This window comes from Mus caroli, unplaced genomic scaffold, assembly GCF_978045245.1.
Source record: "Mus caroli unplaced genomic scaffold, Mus_caroli_1 scaffold_10, whole genome shotgun sequence".
Classification (NCBI taxonomy): domain Eukaryota; kingdom Metazoa; phylum Chordata; class Mammalia; order Rodentia; family Muridae; genus Mus; species Mus caroli.
In genome coordinates, this window is record NW_028227265.1 from 60,453,910 (window position 1) to 60,474,568 (window position 20,659).

Genomic DNA, 20,659 nt, shown 5'->3' on the forward strand with positions numbered 1-20,659 from the left:
CCTAGAAGCGACATCAAGGCTCTCCACATATCTGGAGGATGGAGGATGGGATTACAGACTCAATGGAAGAGAAAAACAATATTTTTCAATAGTTGGAAGACAGTGAACTTTAAGGCAAGAGATCTGCATTTGATGGGAACATTTTGTTAATGATATTAGAACCACAGGCACTGGCCTGGTCACCCTAACCAGCCATGTTAAACTACTCATCCTTATTAAGCCCATGGAAAATGAGAAGTGCTAATAAAGGCATCCACTGCATTGAAAAGGCTGATAGGTCTGAGTTCAAGCTTGAATAAAGACTCTGTATTTGCATACGAGTTAGGTCCCTGCTGGTCTCTTGTGGTTTGGGCATAACACTTGGAAGAACCATGACCCTGAAGATCTAGAGATACAGGGAAGACTATGGACATTTGTTATAGCCTCCCTTGCGTCTGTGGGCCTCCTTGTAGTAAAACCAATTAGAGTTTATCCCCAACTAGTTTATAAATAAGACTCAAACAAATAATAGTTATTTTATTCAACTTTGGCAGTCTGGGAGGTAACCCCTAATCTATATTTTAACTCCTGGCCTTACTACCGCCCCAGCGTTGTTCTCCAAATATTTGCTGTTTCTCCTGGCCATGTGCTCATGGTACCTCTCCCATCATGGCACCTTCTCTTCTCTCTCCTCCTGGTCTCTTCTCTCTTCCTCTCACTTCTCCAGCCCCAACCAGGTAACTCAAAACCCACCTACCTCTAATCCCTCTAGTAATTGTCTGTACCCAATTTTATTTAACCAACAGTTTCAAATTAAGAGACAAGATTTTATTTTGTCAGGGGCTGGAGAGATGGCTCAGAGGTTAAGAGCACTGACTTCTCTTCCAAAGGTCCTGAGTTCAAATCCCAGCAACCACATGGTGGCTCACAACCACCTGTAATGATATCTGATGCCCTCTTCTGGAGCATCTGAAGACAGGTACAGTGTACTTACATATAATAAATAAATAAATCTTTTTTTAAAAAGAGATTTTATTTTGTATCTTTTTATTTAAACAACAGTTTTATTTAACCAACAGTTTCAAATTAAGAGACAAGATTTGCACAACAAAAGCTTGTAAGTGTGAAATTTCACTCATAGGCCTACACCTTCAGGTACAGAATTTAGTATTACAATAAGTAACAACAATATAATACACAAAATATCCCATCATATCCCATTGACAACCCTCACCTTAGATGACTCTGAAATCCTGAAACTCCTGAATCTACTTCCTAAGTGCCAGTGTGGCAATGCTTCCCTTAATTGGCTTCCTTTAAACTTCATTTATTGAGTCATTAGAATGCTCAGCTGGGTAAGGTGAGAAGTTAACCTTAATTATATTGAAAACCCACTTATCTCTGTGAGCCTGGGTTTTACCATTTGCTGAATAAGAATAGAACAAGAACAGACTCATTGATAGAGAAAAACAATATTATTCATGTTTGGAAGACAGTGACCTTTAAGGCAGGAAAGCTACATTTGATGGAAGCATCTTGGTTACTGAAATTAGGACCAGAGGCAGTGTCCTGGCTACTCTAACCAGTCATGTTAAACCACTCAGCCTTATTAAGCCCATTAAAAGTACCAAATTATATAGTTGTGACATATAATCTTGTCACACTGGAGACAAGGTGGGCAGATTTTTTGATGTTCTAGAACACCAAGTCTATATAATGAGTCCAGGCCACTCAGGGATTCATAGTGAGACCAATCTCAAAAACAAAGAAAAGAAGAAAACAAAGGAAAAATACAAATTAATTTTTAAAAAGGGAAACATGCAATTTATTGGGAGAGTACTGAAGATCTAAGTAAAGTAATCCATCTTTAGGATCCTAACAGGACTAGATAGAAGGCAAGAGAAATGAACAAAGAAGTAATCTATCCAAGCCCTATAATGAATTTACCCCATACCTAAAACCCTTACCAATCACATCTCACCTCTTTCCTGTAAGATAAACAGTTAACATTTAAATATTTTCTCATCAGGGACATTCACCTCTATGAAACTCATCCTTTCCCAGATGAGATTCCTGGGTAAATTCAAATTTCAGGGGGTGGGGTAAAGGGGAACTGATTCATTAATTCTAAGTCAAAGGAAAACATCTAAATGTCTACTTAGAATATTTTTATTCCTGTCAGGCATGCAGGCCACAAGGATGACCAAGAAGAGACTGAAGAGTCTTAAGGTCCAAGTGGAAACTGCCAAGTAAGGGTGGGGAAAGTGCTATCACTGACAGCTACAGTGTAATTGCCAAAAATAAGGAAAGAGCGGAAAACCTGGAAGGCTGACCCACCACAGCTGGGCAAATAGAGAAAGGACAGTATGAACCAGCTACTCAGGTACTCACACCTTAACTGTTCTTTTTTTTTTTTTTTTTTTTTTTTTTTTGGTTTTTCGAGACAGGGTTTCTCTGTGTAGTCCTGGCTGTCCTGGAACTCACTCTGTAGACCGGGCTGGCCTCGAACTCAGAAATCCGCCTGCCTCTGCCTCCCAAGTGCTGGGATTAAAGGCGTGCGCCACCACGCCCGGCACCTTAACTGTTCTTAATGACATGTTCTGTTCATCAGACTGAATAGATGGCTTAGCAGCAAAAAGGTGCTGATCATTCACAGGGATTGGCTTTGAATTCCAGCACGCATAAGACAGCTCACAGCTGTCTATAATTTCAGTCATAAGAATCTGAGAGCCGGCGGGCCTCTGGGAGCCACACCGGGAGGCTGTGTGGCGGCCGGCAGCCGCCTCTCAGTGCTGTTGTCCCGGGACCTGGCCCTGAGCAGGGCTGTGGGTGAGTGCCGAGCTCGCCGGCTCCGCGGAAGATGCCGGATCAAGCTCTTCAACAGATGCTGGACAGAAGTTGCTGGGTGTGTTTTGCCACCGATGAAGATGATAGAACAGCTGAATGGGTGAGACCATGAAGGTGCAGAGGATCTACTAAGTGGGTTCATCAGGCTTGTCTCCAGTGCTGGGTAGGTGAAAAGCAAAGAGGAAACAGCACAGCCAGAGCGGCCTGTCCTCAGTGCAACACCGAGTACTTAATAGTGTTTCCAAAGCTGGGTCCAGTCATTTGTGTCTTGGATCTTGCAGATAGACTGAGCTCAAAAGCTTGCCCTTTTGCTGCAGCAGGAATAATGGTTGGATCTATCTATTGGACAGCTGTGACTTACGGAGCAGTGACAGTGATGCAGGTTGTAGGCCATAAAGAAGGGCTGGATATTATGGAGCGAGCTGACCCTTTATTTCTTTTGATTGGACTTCCTACTATTCCCGTCATGCTGATACTAGGGAAAAATGATTCGATGGGAGGACTATGTGCTTAGACTATGGCGCAAATACTCAAATAAACTACAAATCTTTAACAGAATATTTCCAGGGATTGGTTGTCCTGTTCCTGGAATTCCAGCTGAATCTAATCCTTTAGCAGATCGTGTCTCTGCTACTAGAATTTTGTGTGGAGCCCTTGTCTGTCCTACTATTGCGACAATAGCTGGTAAACTGATGTTCAGTAGTGTTAACTCAAATTTACCAAGGACAATCTTGGATGGAATTGCTTTTGTTGCCATAAAAGGAGCATTTAAGGTTTACTTCAAACAGCAGCGATATTTATATCAGGCACATGGCAAAATCCTAAATTAACCAGAGCAAGAAGAAGCATAAAACAGACTTCTGGTTGTTCTGAGGCCTCTCATCCTGCCAAGTCTGTTGTGTTCTGATTCCATCATTAATGCGCTAGTGGAGACTTGGGACACTGCTCCTATATTCTAAGAGATACAATAAAGCACGCAGGGCCGGGGAAAGCCTCCCAGTAATCACGGAACCTAAGGACACGCGTCAGCTCTGTCATTTGTATGTACTACTTTTATGGCAGTCGGCTAAACCATTATTTTAGCATGGGAAACCTGGGTTTGTTCATATTATTCCAGACAAGAATGTAAAGATAAAACTGTACAAATATTAAAAGTGGACAGGTTGTAAAAAAAAAAGAATCTGAGAGCCTTTTTCTGGACTCTGGTAATTGTCATGAATTTGATTTAAAAAAAATGGCAAAGTTTATACACCTAAGTTAAAGTAATCATAATATAAAAACACCCATCAATGTTATCCAAAATAGAAATAAACAAAATGAAAAAAAAAAAAACCATATGATCATCTCACTAGATGCTGGAAAAAAATGTTTAACAACATCCAGCATCCTTTCATGGTAAAAATCTTGGAGAGACCAGGAATACAAGGGGCACACCTAAACACAATAAAGGCAATAAACAGCAAGCCAATGGGAACATCAAATCAGTCACCCCAAAAAATTCTACCAGAAAACTCCTACATCTGAAAAACACCTTCAGCAAAGTGGCTGAGTACAAAATTAACTCAAAGTAATCAACAGCCCACCTCTACACAAATGATAAAAGGGCTGAGAAAGAAGTTGAGAACACAGCCCCAGCAGTTAAAGACAGACGTCCCTCTTTTTCCTGTTTGAGTCATCACAAGGATGGCATCTTGTGAAAGTGGCCTCCCTCTCAGGTCACATCCTAGAGAGTAGCTCAGGGAACTTGCATGGCCAGACACACACATCAATTCAAAGCCTCGCCATCAAGAGAGAATGAAACTTGGAACTCCTTCTGGAAGGACTTTATTCCTGTTTAAGCTTTTAGCTTGGCTTGTCACCTCTAATAAGGAGAGGAGGAGGATATGTGTAGGACATTTAAAAAGATTCTTTCTCTTGTAGTCTCCATGAGGTCTGGCTGTATCAGGATTGCAGGAGGATCCTTCAGAATCTCTGTCTGCAGAGTGCGCCTTCCTCTGAGCACCTGTCTGGGAAGCTTATGCAAGCCCGAGGAGGCTTTGTTCCATCCTTCAGTTTTGCTCTTTGGAAGCCAAGCTGCTAGGAATGGCCCAAGAGGCCTGCCTCCCTCCCGCTGTGCTGGCTCATTTTATTTGGATGTCATTCTCTAGCCTGCTTTCAGGGGTCTATGCTGTTGGGTATACCTGGAATCCAAGGGCTAGTGTATTGAGTCCACCTCAGAGGCAGGGTGCTGACTATAGGCTTGGGATGCAGTCAGTGAACTGGTCCTTAGTAATGTATGGAATGACTTATTCCTGTGACCCAACTCTTTTACTATCCAGTGTTGTGAGGAAGCACAATTGTACCCAAGACTACAGAGTCAGCCCCAATTTCAAGAGTTTTCAGTTGTTTTTTTTCTCCCTTGGAATTCTCAGATTGCTGTGTAAATTCTTATACAGCAATAGAAAGCATTCTAAATAGTTGTTAGTCTGCCTGGTCTCAGTATTCATTTATTAGAGACTGAGTTCTGTGATTATTTGACCCTATTAACGTTGGGGGGTGGGGGAAGGAATTATTCATGAATTTTGGACTACATCAAAAATCTGAGGTATCCAAAGCCTTGGTACTGTAGCTCAGGGTCAGGGACCAGTTTCTATCTGTAGTGTACCTGACTGTGGTTATCATATAAATAAGCCAGGAGACATTCTAAGGAGAAGATTAGGTCTTTTTTATTGAACCCAGGACCTCACATGTGTTATGCAAGCACTACACCAAGCTGTACTCCAGGCCCGTGAAAGGTTGAGACTGGGTAGCACTATTTCCAAAGTCTCAAGACCTATGATTGCTTCATTAAGATTGTAAGGTTAACCATGGCTTAAAAATAAATGGTTTTGGTGAACTACGAAGAAGGAGGAAGAGGAGGAGGAAGAGGAAGGAGGAGGAGGAAGGAGGAGGAGGAAGTAGTAGTAGTAATTGAGGAAATAGTACATTTCACAATAACCACAAATAACATAAAATACCTTGGTGTAACTCTAACCAAGCAAATGAAAAACCTGTATGACAGGAATTTCAAGTCTCTGAAGAAGTAAAGAGAAAGATATCAGAAAATGGAAAGCTCTCACTTGTTCATGGCTTGTTAGGATTAACATGAAAATGGCCATCTAACCAAAAGCAATCTACAGATTCAATGGAATCCCCATCAAAATTCCAACACAATTCTTTACAGATCTTGTGAGAACAATTCTCATCAAAAAGTGAACCACATTGCTTACATTATCTACCATTTATAGATAATCCCCTTAGGAGGTAATACTTTAAGATGAAATGCCAGATGTATAACTGGGACATGAAGAAGCATGGAATGTCAAATAAGATATACATACTGTGGTGGTTTGAATAGGTATGGCCTCCATAGACTCATGTGTTTGAATGCTTGTTTATAGGGAGTGGCACTTCTGAGATTTGTGGCCTTGCTTTGAGTAGGTGTGGCCTTATTGGAGGAAGTGTTTCACTGTGGAGTTAGGCTTTGAGGTCACATATGATCAAGCTATGCCCAGTGTGGCAACAGTCTCCATCTGTTGCCTTTGGATCAAGATGTAGAATTACAGACTCCTCCAGTACCATGACTGCCTGCACATTGCCATGGTTCCCACAATGGTGATGATGGACTAAACCTCTGAAAATGTAAGCTAGCCCCAATAAAATGCTTCCCTTTAGAAGTGTTGCCATGGTCATGGTGTGTCTTCACAGTAATAAAACCCTAAAACTGAAGTTGGTAGCAGAGACTGGGGTATTGTTGTGGTAGGTCTGACTATGCTTTTGTTTGGAGCAATTTGGATTTGGGAACTTTGGGTTAGGAAAGCCCTGGAATGCTTTAAGCTCTGCTTAACTGGCCATACTAGTAGAATCATGCAAGACAGTGGTGCTGAGGGTGATTTTAATAGTTGAGGCATGTCTCAAGACATTTCAGAGAAGCATTTCAGCATGGTACCTAGACATCACTCTTATGATATTTTAATAATAAAGAATGTGGCTAGCTTTTGCTCTGGTCCAAAGTGTCTGCATGTGGCATAAGGTGAAGAGATTTAGATAAATTGCATTGACATGGAAATCTCAAGAGCCCAGTATAAACTCTATCCTGTAGTTCCCTCTTATGAATAATATTTTGATGAAATAGACAAAACTTCACAAGGAAAGCACAAAATGTGATTGAAGGATTAAAGGGAAGCCAGGAAATAGAATGGAGCTAATTCTTGTGTTCAAGGAGATAACCTGATTAAAGATATTAAATGGAGTTGAGAGTGATGACCTCAAGGCAAAAATCCACCCAGTTAAGCTTCTATCTTTTGAAGAAAAAAAAAAAAAAAAAACACTTAGGACCATGTATGTTGGTATGTGCCTTCAATCCCAGAACATAGGAGACAGAGGCAAGCACATTTATGAGTTCAAAGCCTGCCTGGTCTACAAATCAAGTTCCAGTAAAGAAAAGCTTAGGTCCAAGGATGGTGGTATACACCATTTAGCAACTGCAGTACTCATGAGACAGAGTCACGAAGATCTCTGAGGTCAAGGACAGTTTATAGAGTAAGTTCTAGGACAAACAAGCTCAGAGAATGAAGAAAATTATGGAAAAAGTGAAACTTAATGGAGGTGTTAGAAGACAAGGGGGCCATGTTTCAGCCCCAGCAAGCAGTCCTGCTTTAGCCATATGACTCTGTCTTTAGAATCAAGGATGTAAGTCTCTCTGTGACTAAGAAAAGCCACCAATACAAGGAATATGTCAGAGTTGTCCCTGCATGAAGACTCAAAGAAACCAATGAGTGAATGTGATTATAAAATTTCACCTTGCTACATAGGAAAGATGCTAAGGCCAGGCATGTGGCAAAGGTGTCCCTGCATACAGGTCCAGAGAAGCCACTGGGTAAAGTGTTGGAGATCTGAAGAACATCAGACATGGAGATGCAGAGTTTGGAGTTTGCCCACTTGTATTTGGGGGGTGGGGGGGGGCTGTTTGTGTGTTTTGTTTGTTTGGATATTTCTGCATTATGCTCTTCTCCCTATATTTTATTATTTTTTTATTATGTATTTTCCTCAATTACATTTCCAATGCTATCCCAAAAGTCCCCCATACCCTCACCCCCACTTCCCTACCCACCCATTCCCATTGTTTTGGCCCTGGCATTCCCCTGTACTGGGGCATATAAAGTTTCTGTGTCCAATGGGCCTCTCTTTCCAGTGATGGCCAACTAGGCCATCTTTTGATACATATGCAGCTAGAGTCAAGAGCTCCGGGGTACTGGTTAGTTCATAATGTTGTTCTACCTATAGGGTTGCAGATCCCTTTAGCTCCTTGGGTACTTTCTCTAGCTCCTCCATTGGGAGCCCTGTGATCCATCCAATAGCTGACTGTGAGCATCCACTTCTGTGTTTGCTAGGCCCCGGCATAGTCTCACAAGAGACAGCTATATCAGGGTCCTATTGGCACAATCTTGCTAGTGTATGCAATGGTGTCATCGTTTGGAGGCTGATTATGGGATGGATCCCTGGATATGGCAGTCTCTAGATGGTTCATCCTTTCGTCACAGCTCCAAAGTTTGTCTCTGTAACTTCTTCCATGGGTGTTTTGTTCCCAATTCTAAGAAGGGGCAGTGTCCACACTTTGGTCTTCATTCTTCTTGAGTTTCATGCGTTTAGCAAATTGTATCTTATATCTTGGGTATCCTAAGTTTTGGGCTAATATCCACTTATCAGTGAGTACATATTGTGTGAGTTCCTTTGTGATTGTGTTACCTCACTCAGGATGATGCCCTCCAGGTCAACCATTTGCCTAGGAATTTCATAAATTCATTCTTTTTAATAGCTGAGTAGTATTCCATTGTGTAAATGTACCACATTTTCTGTATCCATTCCTCTGTTGAGGGGCATCTGGGTTCTTTCCAGCTTCTGGCTATTATAAATAAGGCTGCTATGAACATAGTGGAGCATGTGTCCTTCTTACCAGTTGGAACATCTTCTGGATATATGCCCAGGAGAGGTATTGCTGGATCCTCCGGTAGTACTATGTCCAATTTTCTAAGGAACCACCAGACTGATTTCCATTTTATAATAGTAATATATATCCTGTGCCATTATATGTTAGAAGCATTTGATATGACTTTCATTTTATAAGAGATTACAGTTAAGAGTGTAAGGGTCTATGATTAGCCTTAGAATGATACACCAGACTCAAATATTATATAAACAGAGTGTTTTATTCTTCAAAAGTCCAACATGCTGGGGTCTACCATCTACAAAGATGGAAAGACCCCGCAGTGAGCTTGCAGGCTTGATTTAAACCACATTAGGAGAATATTGAAGAAGAGTAGGTGACCTCTACCTTAATCTTGGCTCTCTCTTTAGAAACATTCCAGAACCATGGCTGCGGCCTTGGGGACTGGAAACTGTTGCTGGGGAAGTCTGGAAACTGCTATTAACTAATTGTCCTTGCCTTAGGCCAGGTGGTGGGGTAGCTTCTGAGGTCTGGAATTGCCCAGTTCTTGGACACAGAGATTTAGGCCTAGTCTATTGAACTGGCAATTTGAAGCCTGCCATGGAGTCAACCTAGCCTTCTCAAGAGATTTTCTGAATCTCAGAAGAGGGCTGAAATCAATATATTAGAAACAGAGAGCAATACAAAGAATCAATGAAACCAAGAGGTAGTTCTTTGAGGAAATCATCAAGGTAGAGAAACCTTTAGTCAAACCAACTAAAAGTCAGAGAGACAATATCCAAACTACTAAAATCATAAATGAAAAGGTGGACATAATGATAGACACTGAGGAAATCCAAAGCATCATTAGGTCTTACTTCAAAAACCTACAGTGTACAGAACTGGGAAATCTAAATGAAATGAATGACTTTCTCGATAGATATCACTTACCAAAGCTAAATCATGGTCAGGTAAATGAAGTGAAAGTTTGCGGATATGTCATGTGATACAGACTATGTGGTCTTTTGTTGAGGCAAGACCCATGGGAGAAAAAGTGATGTTTGGTTAGAATATAAATAGGACTCTAGGGATGGTGATGGCATGATTGCATAGCTAGCTTTGCAATGTTCTGTTGGTCTCCCATCTTCGCTGATGTTCTCTTTGTTGAGAGAGGCTTGCAGAAAACTTCTGGCTTCCAGCTGATTCTGATCAACACAGCTGACTCATGCTGATTGGTTGGAGGCCTGGCTATTTCTGCTGGATCCTGCCACTGCTACTGATTTGTTTTTGGTATCCTGACACTACTGACAGGACTGCTGGTATCCTGACAAAGGGAGATTTAAATCACCTCCAAAAAAAAAAAAAAAAAAAAAAAAAACACCCTGCTTCTAAACAGGTCCACATCCCCTTGTCCTATTTAACATCTTTTCTCCCCTACCTTTGGGTGACAGGCTAGAAAGTAAGTTGCAGCATTTAAACACTCTTATTAAAAGTAGGTTTTAAACGTATAAGCCTACAGGCAAACAAATTAATCAGACCCATACATAAAGAAATAGAAGCTATCATTAAAAGTCTTTTGCCAAAAAAGGCCCAGTACCTAATGATTTTGGTACAGAATTCTGTCAGAGCTTTAAAGAACTAATTCTAATATTCATCAAATTATTCCACAAAATAGAAAAAGAAGGTTCATTGCCAAACTCAATTCTATGAGGCCACAGTCAATCAGTATCTTATTAATGGCATTTTCTCTCCTAGAAAGGGCCTCTTCTTTTTCCAAGCCTTTTCCAATTAGTTTTACCTTTTTAAAAGGTAAATTATTTGTATCACTTTTTAAATTTCATGTTCATTAAATGCATCACTTCTATAATCTCTATTTGTTTCTACTTTCCAGTGTTTTCTGGTCATTAATAATTTTATTCCATTTTTCTCAAGTGCTATTCATTTCTTTTTTTTTTTTTTTTTTTTTTTTTTTTTTTTTTTTTGTTTAGAGCAATGCCTCTTGTAGACCAGGCTTAACCTCACACTATGCAATTGCAAATTGCATTGAACACCTAAATCTGCCTCTGTTGCCTAGGGCTTGAAAGACAGTCCTGCAACTCCTTTCAGGCTGGTCAGGGAGAAGGAAAAGAGACCAGTGAATGATTGTTCTTTGACCTCCCTGACTTTTATTTTGTAATTACAAATGATGAGGGGGCCAGGCCACCTTTGGCCCAAAGTCAGCGGACAGCCCCACGGTCTCCAGAGGACTCTCCACCCAACAGGTGCTCTGGCAGGCCCAGGAACTTAGGATCACTGGTGAGTGGAACACATCTGTTTCAACAGAACCGGGAGTGCCAAGGGCCAGCTGGAGCATGGACACAGGAACCCCACCCGACCAGTGGCTCAGGTTCCTTCCAGTTGGTGCTGGTCTACCTTGGTTTCAAACTCAGCAGACAGCCCCACTGCCCAGAGGAGGTACCACTTCCAGGCACTCTAACACACCCTGGATCATAGGATCCCAGGTTCCCAGGAGCTTGGTCACACCAGGATCTCAGGTCTCAGAGGAAGCTTGGCTGCCAAGAATTCTGACACACCCAGAATCTCAGCATCACAGGATCCCAGAATCACAAAGAAAGCTGGACTCTGAGAAGTTCTGACTCAACTGGGGCTACAGGAAGGACAGGCTCCAATCAGATATATCGAGGGCAGGGAGCAGTTGAGATAATCAGATGGTGGGAAGGGAAGCATAAGAACAGAGGCAACAGAAACTAAGGTTACTTAGTATCATCAGAACCCAATTCTCCCATCATACCAAGTCCTGGATACACACCATCACACCAGAAAAGCAAGCTATGGATCTAAAGTCACTTCTCATGATGATGATGGAGGACTATAAGAAGGACATAAATAATTCTCTTAAAGAAATATAGGAGAACACATCCAAACAGGTGAAAGAATTGAACAAAACCATCTGGGATCTAAAAATGGAAGTAGAAACAATAGAGAAATCATAAAGGGAGACAACTCTGGAAATAGAAAATCTAGGAAAGAAGTCAGGAGCCATAGATACAAACATAACAAACAGAATACAACAGATAGAAGAGAGAATCTCAGGTGCAGAAGATACCATAGAAAACATTGACACAACAGTCAAAGAAAATGGGAAATGCAAAAAATACTAACCCAAAACATCCAGGAAATCCAGGACACAATGAGAAGACAAAACTTAAGGATAATAGGTATAGATGAGAAGGAAGATTTCCAACTTAAAGGGCCAGTAAATATCTTCAACAAAATAGTAGAAGAAAACTTCCCCAACCTAAAGAAAAAGATGTCCATGAACATACAAGAAGTCTACAGAACTCCAAATAGTTTGGACCAGAAAAGAAATTCCTCCCGTCATATAATAATCAAAACACCAAATGCACAAAACAAAGAAAGGATATTAAAAGCATTAAGGGAAAAAGATCAAGTAAAAAGGGGGAAAGGTCAAATAAAGGCACACCTATCAGAAGTACACCAGACTTCTTCCCAGAGAATATGAAAGCCAGAAGATCCTGGGCAGATGTCATACAGACCCTAAGACAGCACAAATGCCAGCCCAGGCTACTGTTCCCATCAAAACTCTCAATTACCATAGATAGAGAAAGCAAGATATTCCATGACAAAACCAAATTTACACAATATCTTTCCACATTCCAGCCCTTCAAAGAATAATAAAGGGAAAACCAACACAAGGAGGGAAACTATGTCCTAGAAAAAGCAAGAAAGTAATCCTTCAGGAAACCTAAAGAAAGAGAGTCACATAAACAAAATTCCAACTCTAACAACAAAAATATCAGGAAGCAACAATTACTTTTCCTTAATATCTCTTAATATCAATGAACTAAATTCCCCAATAAAAAAACATAGACTAACAGAATGGTTACATAAACAGGACCCAACATTTTGCAGCATAAAGAAAACCCAGCTCAGTGACAAAGACAGACACTACTTCAGAGTAAAAGGTTGGAAAACTATTTTCCAAGCAAAGGGTCCCAAGAAACAAGCTGGAGTAGCCATTCTAATATCGAATAAAATCGACTTTCAAACTAAAGTTATCAAAAAAAAAAAAAAAAAAAAAAAGGTAAGGAGGGACACTTCATACTCATATTTTTTTTAAATTTTTTTTAATCTTTTGGTTTTTTCAAGATAGGGTTTCTCTGTAGAGCCCTGGGTGTCTTGGAACTCATGTTGTAGACCATGCTGGCCTTGAACTCAGAAATCCGCCTACCACTGCCTCCCAAGTGCTTAAAGGCATTCGCCACCACTGGCTCATACTCATAAAAGGTAAAATTGACCAAGGTGAACTCTCGATTCTGAATATCTATGTTCCAAGTGCAAGGGCATCTGCATTCATGAAAGGAACTTAAGTAAAGCTCAAAACACACATTGCACCACAAACAGTAATAGTGGGAAACTTGAACATACCACTCTCATCAATGGACAGATCTGGGAAACAGAAACTAAACAGAGACACAGTGAAACTAACATAAGTTATGAAACAAATGGATTTAACTGATATCTATAGAACATTTTATCCTAAAACAAAAGGATATACCAGTTTCTCAGCACCTCATGGTACCTTCTCCAAAACTGGCCATAGAATTGTTCACAAAACAGGCCTTAACAGATATAAAAATATTGAAATAATACCTTGCATCCTATCAGATCACCATGGACTAAGGCTGATCTTCAATAACAACATAAATAATAGAAAGCACACATACACACGGAAACTTAACAACACTCTACTCAATAACTTGGTAATGGAAGAAATAAAGACATTAAAGATTTTTTAGAGTTTTATGAAAATGAAGCCACAACATATCCAAACTTATGGGACACAATGAAAGCAGTCCTAAGAGGAAAACTCATAGCTCTGAGTGCCTCCAAAAAGAATCTCGAGAGAGCATACATGAGCAGCTTGACAGCACACCTAAAAGCTCTAGAACAAAAGGAAGCAAATTTACCCAAGAGGAGTAGATGGCAGGAAATAATCAAATTCAGGGATGAAATCAACCAAATAGAAAAAAAAAAAAAAAAAAAAAGAACAATACAAAGAATTAACCAAACCAGGAGCTGGTTCTTTGAGAAAATCAACAGGATAGATAAACCCTTAGCCAAACTAACTAGAGGGCACAAGGACACTGTACTAATTAACAAAATCAGAAATAGAAAGAGAGACATAACAACAGAATCTGAAGAAATCTAAAAAATCATCAGATCCTACTACAAAAGCCTATACTCAACACAATTGGAAAACCTGGATGAAATAGAAATTTTTCTATACAGATACCGCTTACCAAAGTTAAAACAGGATCAGATTAACAGCCTAAACAGTCCCATGTCCCATAGATAAATAGAAACCGTCATTAATAGTCTCCCAACCCAAAAAAAATTCAGTACATGATGGATTTAGTGCAGAGTTCTATCAGACTTTTAAAGAAGACCTAATTCCAATACTCCTCAAACTATTCCACAAAATAGAAACAGAAGGTACTCTACCCAATTCATTCTATGAAGCCACAATTATTCTGATACCTAAACCACACAAAGGCCCAACAAAGAAAGAGAACTTCACATCAATTTCTCTTATGAATATCGATGCAAAAATACTCAATAAAATTCTCGCAAATTGATTCCAAAAACACATCAAAACGATCATCCATCATGATCAAGTAGGCTTCATTCTGGGGATGCAGGGAAGGTTCAATATATGGAAATCCATCAATGTAATCCACTATATAAACAAACTCAAAGAAAAAAAAACATGATTATTTCATTAGATGCTGAGAAAGCATTTGACAAAATCCAACACCCCTTCACAATAAAAGTCTTGGAAAGATCAGGAATTCAGGGCCTTCAGGGCCCATACCTAAACATAATAAAAGCCATATACAGCAAACCAGTAGCCAACTTCAAAATAAATGGAGAGAAACTTGAAGCAATCCAACTAAAATCAGGGACTAGACAAGGCTGCCCACTCCCTCCCTCCCTAATCAATATAGTACTTGAAGTCCTAGCCAGAACAATTAGAAAACAAAAGGGGGTCCAAAAAAGAAATACTAACTGGAAGGGAGGAAGTCACAATATCACTATTTGCATATGATATGATAGTACATATAAGTGATATCCTTTAAATTAGCCACAAAAACTGAAAATATCTTAGTGTAACTCTAATCAAGCAAGTGAAAGATCTATATAAAAAGAACTTGAAGTTGTTGAAGAAAGAAATACTGGAAAATATCAAAAGATGGTAGATCTCTTAGGCTCATAGATCAGTAGGATTATCATAGTGAAAATAGCCATCTTCCCAAAAGCAATCTATAGATTCAATTCAATTTCCATCAAAATTCCAATAGAATTATTTACAGACCTTAAAACATCAATTCTTATCTTCATACAGAAGAACAAAATACCCAGGATAGCTGAAATAATCCTGAAAAATAAAAGAACATCTGCGGGTATCACCATTCCTGACCTCAAGCTCTACTACAAAGCAATAGTAATAAAAACTGTATGGTACTGGTACAGGAACAGACAGGTTGATCAATGGAATTGAATCAAAGATCCTGAAATAAACCTACATACCTATGGACATTTGATTTTTTTTTTTAAGATTTATTTATTTTATTATATGTAAGTACACTGTAGCTGTCTTCAGACTCCAGAAGAGGGCGCCAGATCTCATTACGGATGGTTGTGAGCCACCATGTGGTTTCTGGGATTAGAACTCTGGACCTTCGGAAGAGCAGTCGGGTGCTCTTACCCACTGAGCCATCTCACCAGCCCGATTTTTTTTTTTTTTTTTTTGACAAAGAAGGTAAACCATACCATGGAAAAAAGAAAACACCTTTAACAAATCGTGCTGGTCTAACTGGATATCAGCATGTAGAAGAATGAAAATAGATCAATATGTATCACCCTGCACAAAACTCAAGTCCAAGTGGATGGAAGACCTCAATGTGAAACCAAATACACTAAATCTAATATAACCAAAAGTGGGAAATAGCCTTCAACTCATTGATACAGGAGACAACTACCAGAACTCAGGATCCTAGATCAACAATTGGTAAGTGAGACCTCATAAAACTGAAAAGCTTCTGTAAGGCAAAAGACACAGTCAATAGGACAAAACAGCAGTCTACAGATCTGGAAAGGTTGTTCACCACCCTTACATCTGAAAGAGGGCTTGTATCCATAATTATAAAAAACTGAAAAGTTAGACACCACTGAACCAAATAACCAATTTTTTAAAAATGGGGTACAAAGCTAAGTACAGAATTCTCAACAGGGGAATCCAGAATGGCTGACAAGCACTTAGAGGACCTTAGTCATCAGGGAAATGCAAATCAAAACAACCCTGAGATTCCCTTCTTACACCCATCAGAATGGCCAAGATCAAAAACTCAAGTAGCAGCACATTCTGGGGAAGATGTGGGGCCACTGCTGGTGGGAGGATAAACATGCATAACCAAACTTTGTACAGCAAATCAATTTGGCAGTTTCTCAGAAAACTGAGACTAGCTCTACTCCAAGACCCATATATACCTACCACTTCTGAGCATATATCCAAAAGATAACCCACTATATCACAGGGACAATTGCTCAACTCTATTCACAGCAGCTTTATTCATAAGAGCCAGAAATGAGAAACAACCTAGATGTCCCTCAACTGAAGAATGGATAAAGAAAGTGTGGTACCTCTACACAATGGAATACTATTCAGCTTTTAAAACCAAAGATTCTTGAATTTTCCAGGCAAATGGATAGAACTTGAGAAATTCATCCCGAGTGAGGTAACCCAGATCCAGAAAGGCACATATGGTATGTACTAACTTTTAACTGGACATTAGACATGAAGTGCAGGATAAGTATGCTACAATCCACAACCCCAATGAAATTGGGTAAAATAAGGACCCAAGGGTGGACATATGAATCTACCTCCGAAGGGAAACTAGTCATCTGAGTTAGATGGAGAGGGGGAACTGGGTAGGAGAGAAGAGGAGGACGGGAACAGGGAAGGTGGTTAGGAGTGGTAAGAAGTGGGGTAAGAGACTGGGAGTGAGAATGGCGATCATGGCAGGGCATCTCTGGTAAGGAGCTGGAGGCTTGGGATAAGAGAGGTTAAGGGGAGTCTACGGGGATGACCCCCCCCCCGTTGGGGAATATAGAGACTGAAATGACCACCTCCTATAGTCAGGCAGGATTTCCAGAGGAAGGATGGGGAACATCAATCCCCCTACAAAACCTCCAACTGAAAATGTGTCTGGCCTGCAAGATGTCCAGGGATAGAGATGGAGCAGAGACTGGGTGAACAGCCAACCAACAATTGCCCCAACTTGAGACCCATCCCATGTGAGAGAGCTAACCCCTGACACTATTAATGATACTCTGCTATGCTTGCAAACAGGAACCTAGCATAAATATCTCTGGAGAGGCTTCATCCAGAAGCAGATGGAGGCAGATGCAGACCCACAGCCAAACATTAGGTAGATCCCTGAGTCTTACAGTAGAGTGAAGGATAGAAGTAAGTAAGTTGGAGGCGTCAAAAAAGACCCACAGAGTCATCTAACCTGGAACCATGGAGGCTGACAGAGCCTGTGCTACTAACCAGGAAACATGCAGGAGCTGGAACTAGATCTCCTACACATTTGTAGCAAATGTATACCTTGGTGTTGGTGTGGTCCCCCTAAAAAGAGGAAGGGGGCTCTCAGTCTCTGTTCCTTGCTACTGGATCCTCTTTTACCCTACTTGGATTGCTTGATTGGGCCACTGTAGGAGAGTTTGTGCCTAAACCTGCTAGGACTAGATGCCCTAGGATGGGATGATACCCAAGGGGGTCTCCTCTTCTCTGAAAAGAAGGGGAGAAGGTCAATGGAGGGAGAGATTTGTAAGGTGGGGCTGGGAAAAAGGAAGGAGGGAGACTATGGCTGGGACCTAACACGAATTAAATAAATACATAATACATACATACATACAAATATACAGGCATGTTGACAAAACAGAACACATTGAGGGTATAACAACCATCCTTGGGCTTGTGCTCAGGAGGCTGTCACATGAGAACCATGAGTTCCAATGTAGATCTGACTTACTGCTGACACCCAAGCAAAGTTGGATTTAAAAAAAAAACACACAATCTCAGGGAAATTTGTGTAAATATGAAAACCAAAACCAGTAACAACAAATTACCTCCCTTTCATAGACACCCTGACTTGGAGACCATGATCACACACTGCCTGACATTTAAGTAAACAATGGACCACTCAGAGGGTGGGCACCCCATTCTATACATTTCAGCAGAAAAATACCCATCACCAAGTGAAACTGCAATTATAGATGATCGGAAGCCACAGAAGGAATATAGGAACCACCAAATAAACTTCAGCAAATGGATCTGCCACACATACAGCATACTTTCAATATCCAATTCAAAAGATTCACAATATAAATCACAGTTGGTGAGCTCCACCATGGCATTTGATTAAATGTGGTAAATAATTCCTTCAAGTCTATGAAACAGAAGAAAGAAGTCTCTTTCATGAAACCGAAGACAATTATTTTCACGAATAGGATTTGTCTCTTTTATAAGTTATTTCCTATTTTCTGACATCATGATGGTATATACAATCTAGAAAAGATTGACAGGGCTGGGGCATGACCAAGCAGTTAAACGAGTTCATTCCGATGACCAAGGTCTTTTTTTTTCTTTGACAACTTCCTGTAATACCTGCCACAGAAAGATAGAGTCTAACTTTCTTGGTAAGTGGCATGCACACGCACACGCACATACCCACACAAAGACACAGTGACATCCCATAGTTAAAATTAAGACAAAGTGTTAAAGAAACATAATTTTCACTCATGACTTTTCCCGTGTGACCACTCATTTCTGCAACCCAAAGGTTTAGGCATCTAAAGGCTTACCTACAGGGATTTTCTTCCCTGTGGATTGGTTACCCTAATAAAAAGCAATCATGTAGGCTTAAAGTCAGAGAATCAACACTCCACAGTTGGGGGTGTCATTTGGGAAGATCTAGTAAATGCCACCCTTCTGGAGGAAACATGTCACTGGGGGATGGGCTTTGAGAGTTTAAATCCTCACATGCCTTCCAGCTCCTCCTGTCTGCTTCATGCTTAAAGTTGAAGAGGTGAACTTTTAACTTCATACTTTAGCTGCCATGTCTGGCGCTTGTTGCCCTGGCTCTTTGATGGTGATCCCATATCCGTCTGGAACCATAAGCTAAATTAATGTTTTTTTATAAACTGCCTTAGACAATGTGCTTTATCATAGCTCAGAAAATTTACTAAAACACATCCATAAAGTTTTACATCTGGATGAGCTATTTCATGTAATCAAAAAGAAGTGTGAAACCTAAATTGGATATCTTTTAGTTTACATTCATAGGGCTTGTGTCCATAAGAGTTTGTAGATACAAAGTAAAGACAGGCAAACGCCTTGAAAATATTGTGGACACATCTCAGATTATTTTCTCCCTAATAAATAATATTCTGTACTGAATGTAAGTGTGTTGGCTACAGATCTCACCAAACACTTTATAGTTATAGATTCCTTTCAGCATGAGTTCTTTCATGTCCTCAAAGACAACTGTGACATGTCTTTAACATCCTGATTATATTCTGTAGAATATATTCTTTTGTGTTTTATGTTTTCAGAGATAACTGTGATGTGCAAAGGCGTTACCATATTGCTTACATAATTCATAGAGTTTCTCTTCAATATGATTTTTTTCATGATTTTGAAGGCTGCTGTGACATGCAAAGGCTTTACCACATTGACTACTCATAGGGTTTCTCTCCAGTATGAACTCTTTCATGCCTTTGAAGATGACTGTGACATGCAAAGGCTTTACCGCATTCCTTACATTTGTAGGGGTTCTCTCTAGTATGTGTTCTTTTATGGTTTCGGAGATAACTGTGATGTGCAAAGGTCTTACCACATTGATTACATTCATAAGGTTTCTCTCCAGTATGAACTCTTTCATGCCTTTGAAGATGACTGTGACGTGCAAAGGCTTTACCACATTGATTGCATAGATAAGGTTTCTCTCCAGTGTGTGTTCTTTTATGTTTTTGGAGATAACTGTGATGTGCAAAGGCTTTACCACATTGGTTGCATTGATAAGGTTTCTCTCCAGTATGTGTTCTTTGATGTTTTTCAAGATAACTGTGATGAGCAAAGGCTTTACCACATTGATTACATTTGTAGGGCTTCTCTCCAGTATGTGTTCTTTTATGTCTTTGGAGATGAATCTGTTGTGAAAAGACTTTATCACATTGATTACATTCGTAGGGCTTCTCTCCAGTATGTGTTCTTCTATGGATTTGGAGATGACTTTGTTGTGAAAAGACTTTATTACATTGATTACATTTGTAGGGCTTCTCTCCAGTATGTGTTCTTTTATGTTTCTGGAGATGAATGTGTTGTGAAAAGACTTTACCACACTCATTACATTCATAGGGTTTCTCTCCAGTATGTGTTCTTTTATGTACCTGGAGGTTACTCTGTTGTGAAAAGGCTTTACCACATTCAATACATTTGTATGGTTTCTCTCCAGTATGATGCTTTCCATGATTTGAAAGACTACTGTGACATATAAAGGCTTTACTACATTGATTACATTCATAGGGTTTCTCTCCAGTAAGAATTCTTTCATGCCCTTGAAGATGACTGTGTTGTGCAAAGACTTTATCACATTGAGTATGTTCATAGGGTTTCTCTCCAGGACCTCTTTCATGCCTGCAAAGATAAATGGCATGTATAACATTTTAACACATTGATTACGGTGAATCTTTTTATCTGTTATAGTTTAGTCTAATTTACTGTAAAAAGGAATCAGATCT

The 20,659-nt window shown here is 40.0% G+C and overlaps 2 protein-coding genes and 1 pseudogene across 2 annotated transcripts in view; 1 reads left to right on the top strand and 2 right to left on the bottom strand.

The window, feature by feature from the left end:
* Nucleotides 1-19,836, bottom strand: part of LOC147002411 (uncharacterized) — a 73,054-nt gene extending 53,218 nt beyond the window's left edge. Inside the window, 2 exon segments of the mRNA XM_085843913.1 lie at nucleotides 15,168-15,230; nucleotides 19,753-19,836. Coding sequence (XP_085700039.1) covers nucleotides 15,168-15,230; nucleotides 19,753-19,757 — 68 coding nt within the window. The 5' untranslated portion in view covers nucleotides 19,758-19,836.
* On the top strand, nucleotides 2,822-3,677 carry LOC147002412 (E3 ubiquitin-protein ligase MARCHF5 pseudogene; annotated as a pseudogene).
* LOC147002413 (uncharacterized) overlaps nucleotides 19,386-20,659 on the bottom strand; it is a 37,299-nt gene continuing 36,025 nt past the window's right edge. The window contains 2 exon segments of the mRNA XM_085843912.1: nucleotides 19,386-19,597; nucleotides 19,599-20,555. Of these exon segments, the coding sequence (XP_085700038.1) occupies nucleotides 19,468-19,597; nucleotides 19,599-20,555 (1,087 nt within the window). The 3' untranslated portion in view covers nucleotides 19,386-19,467.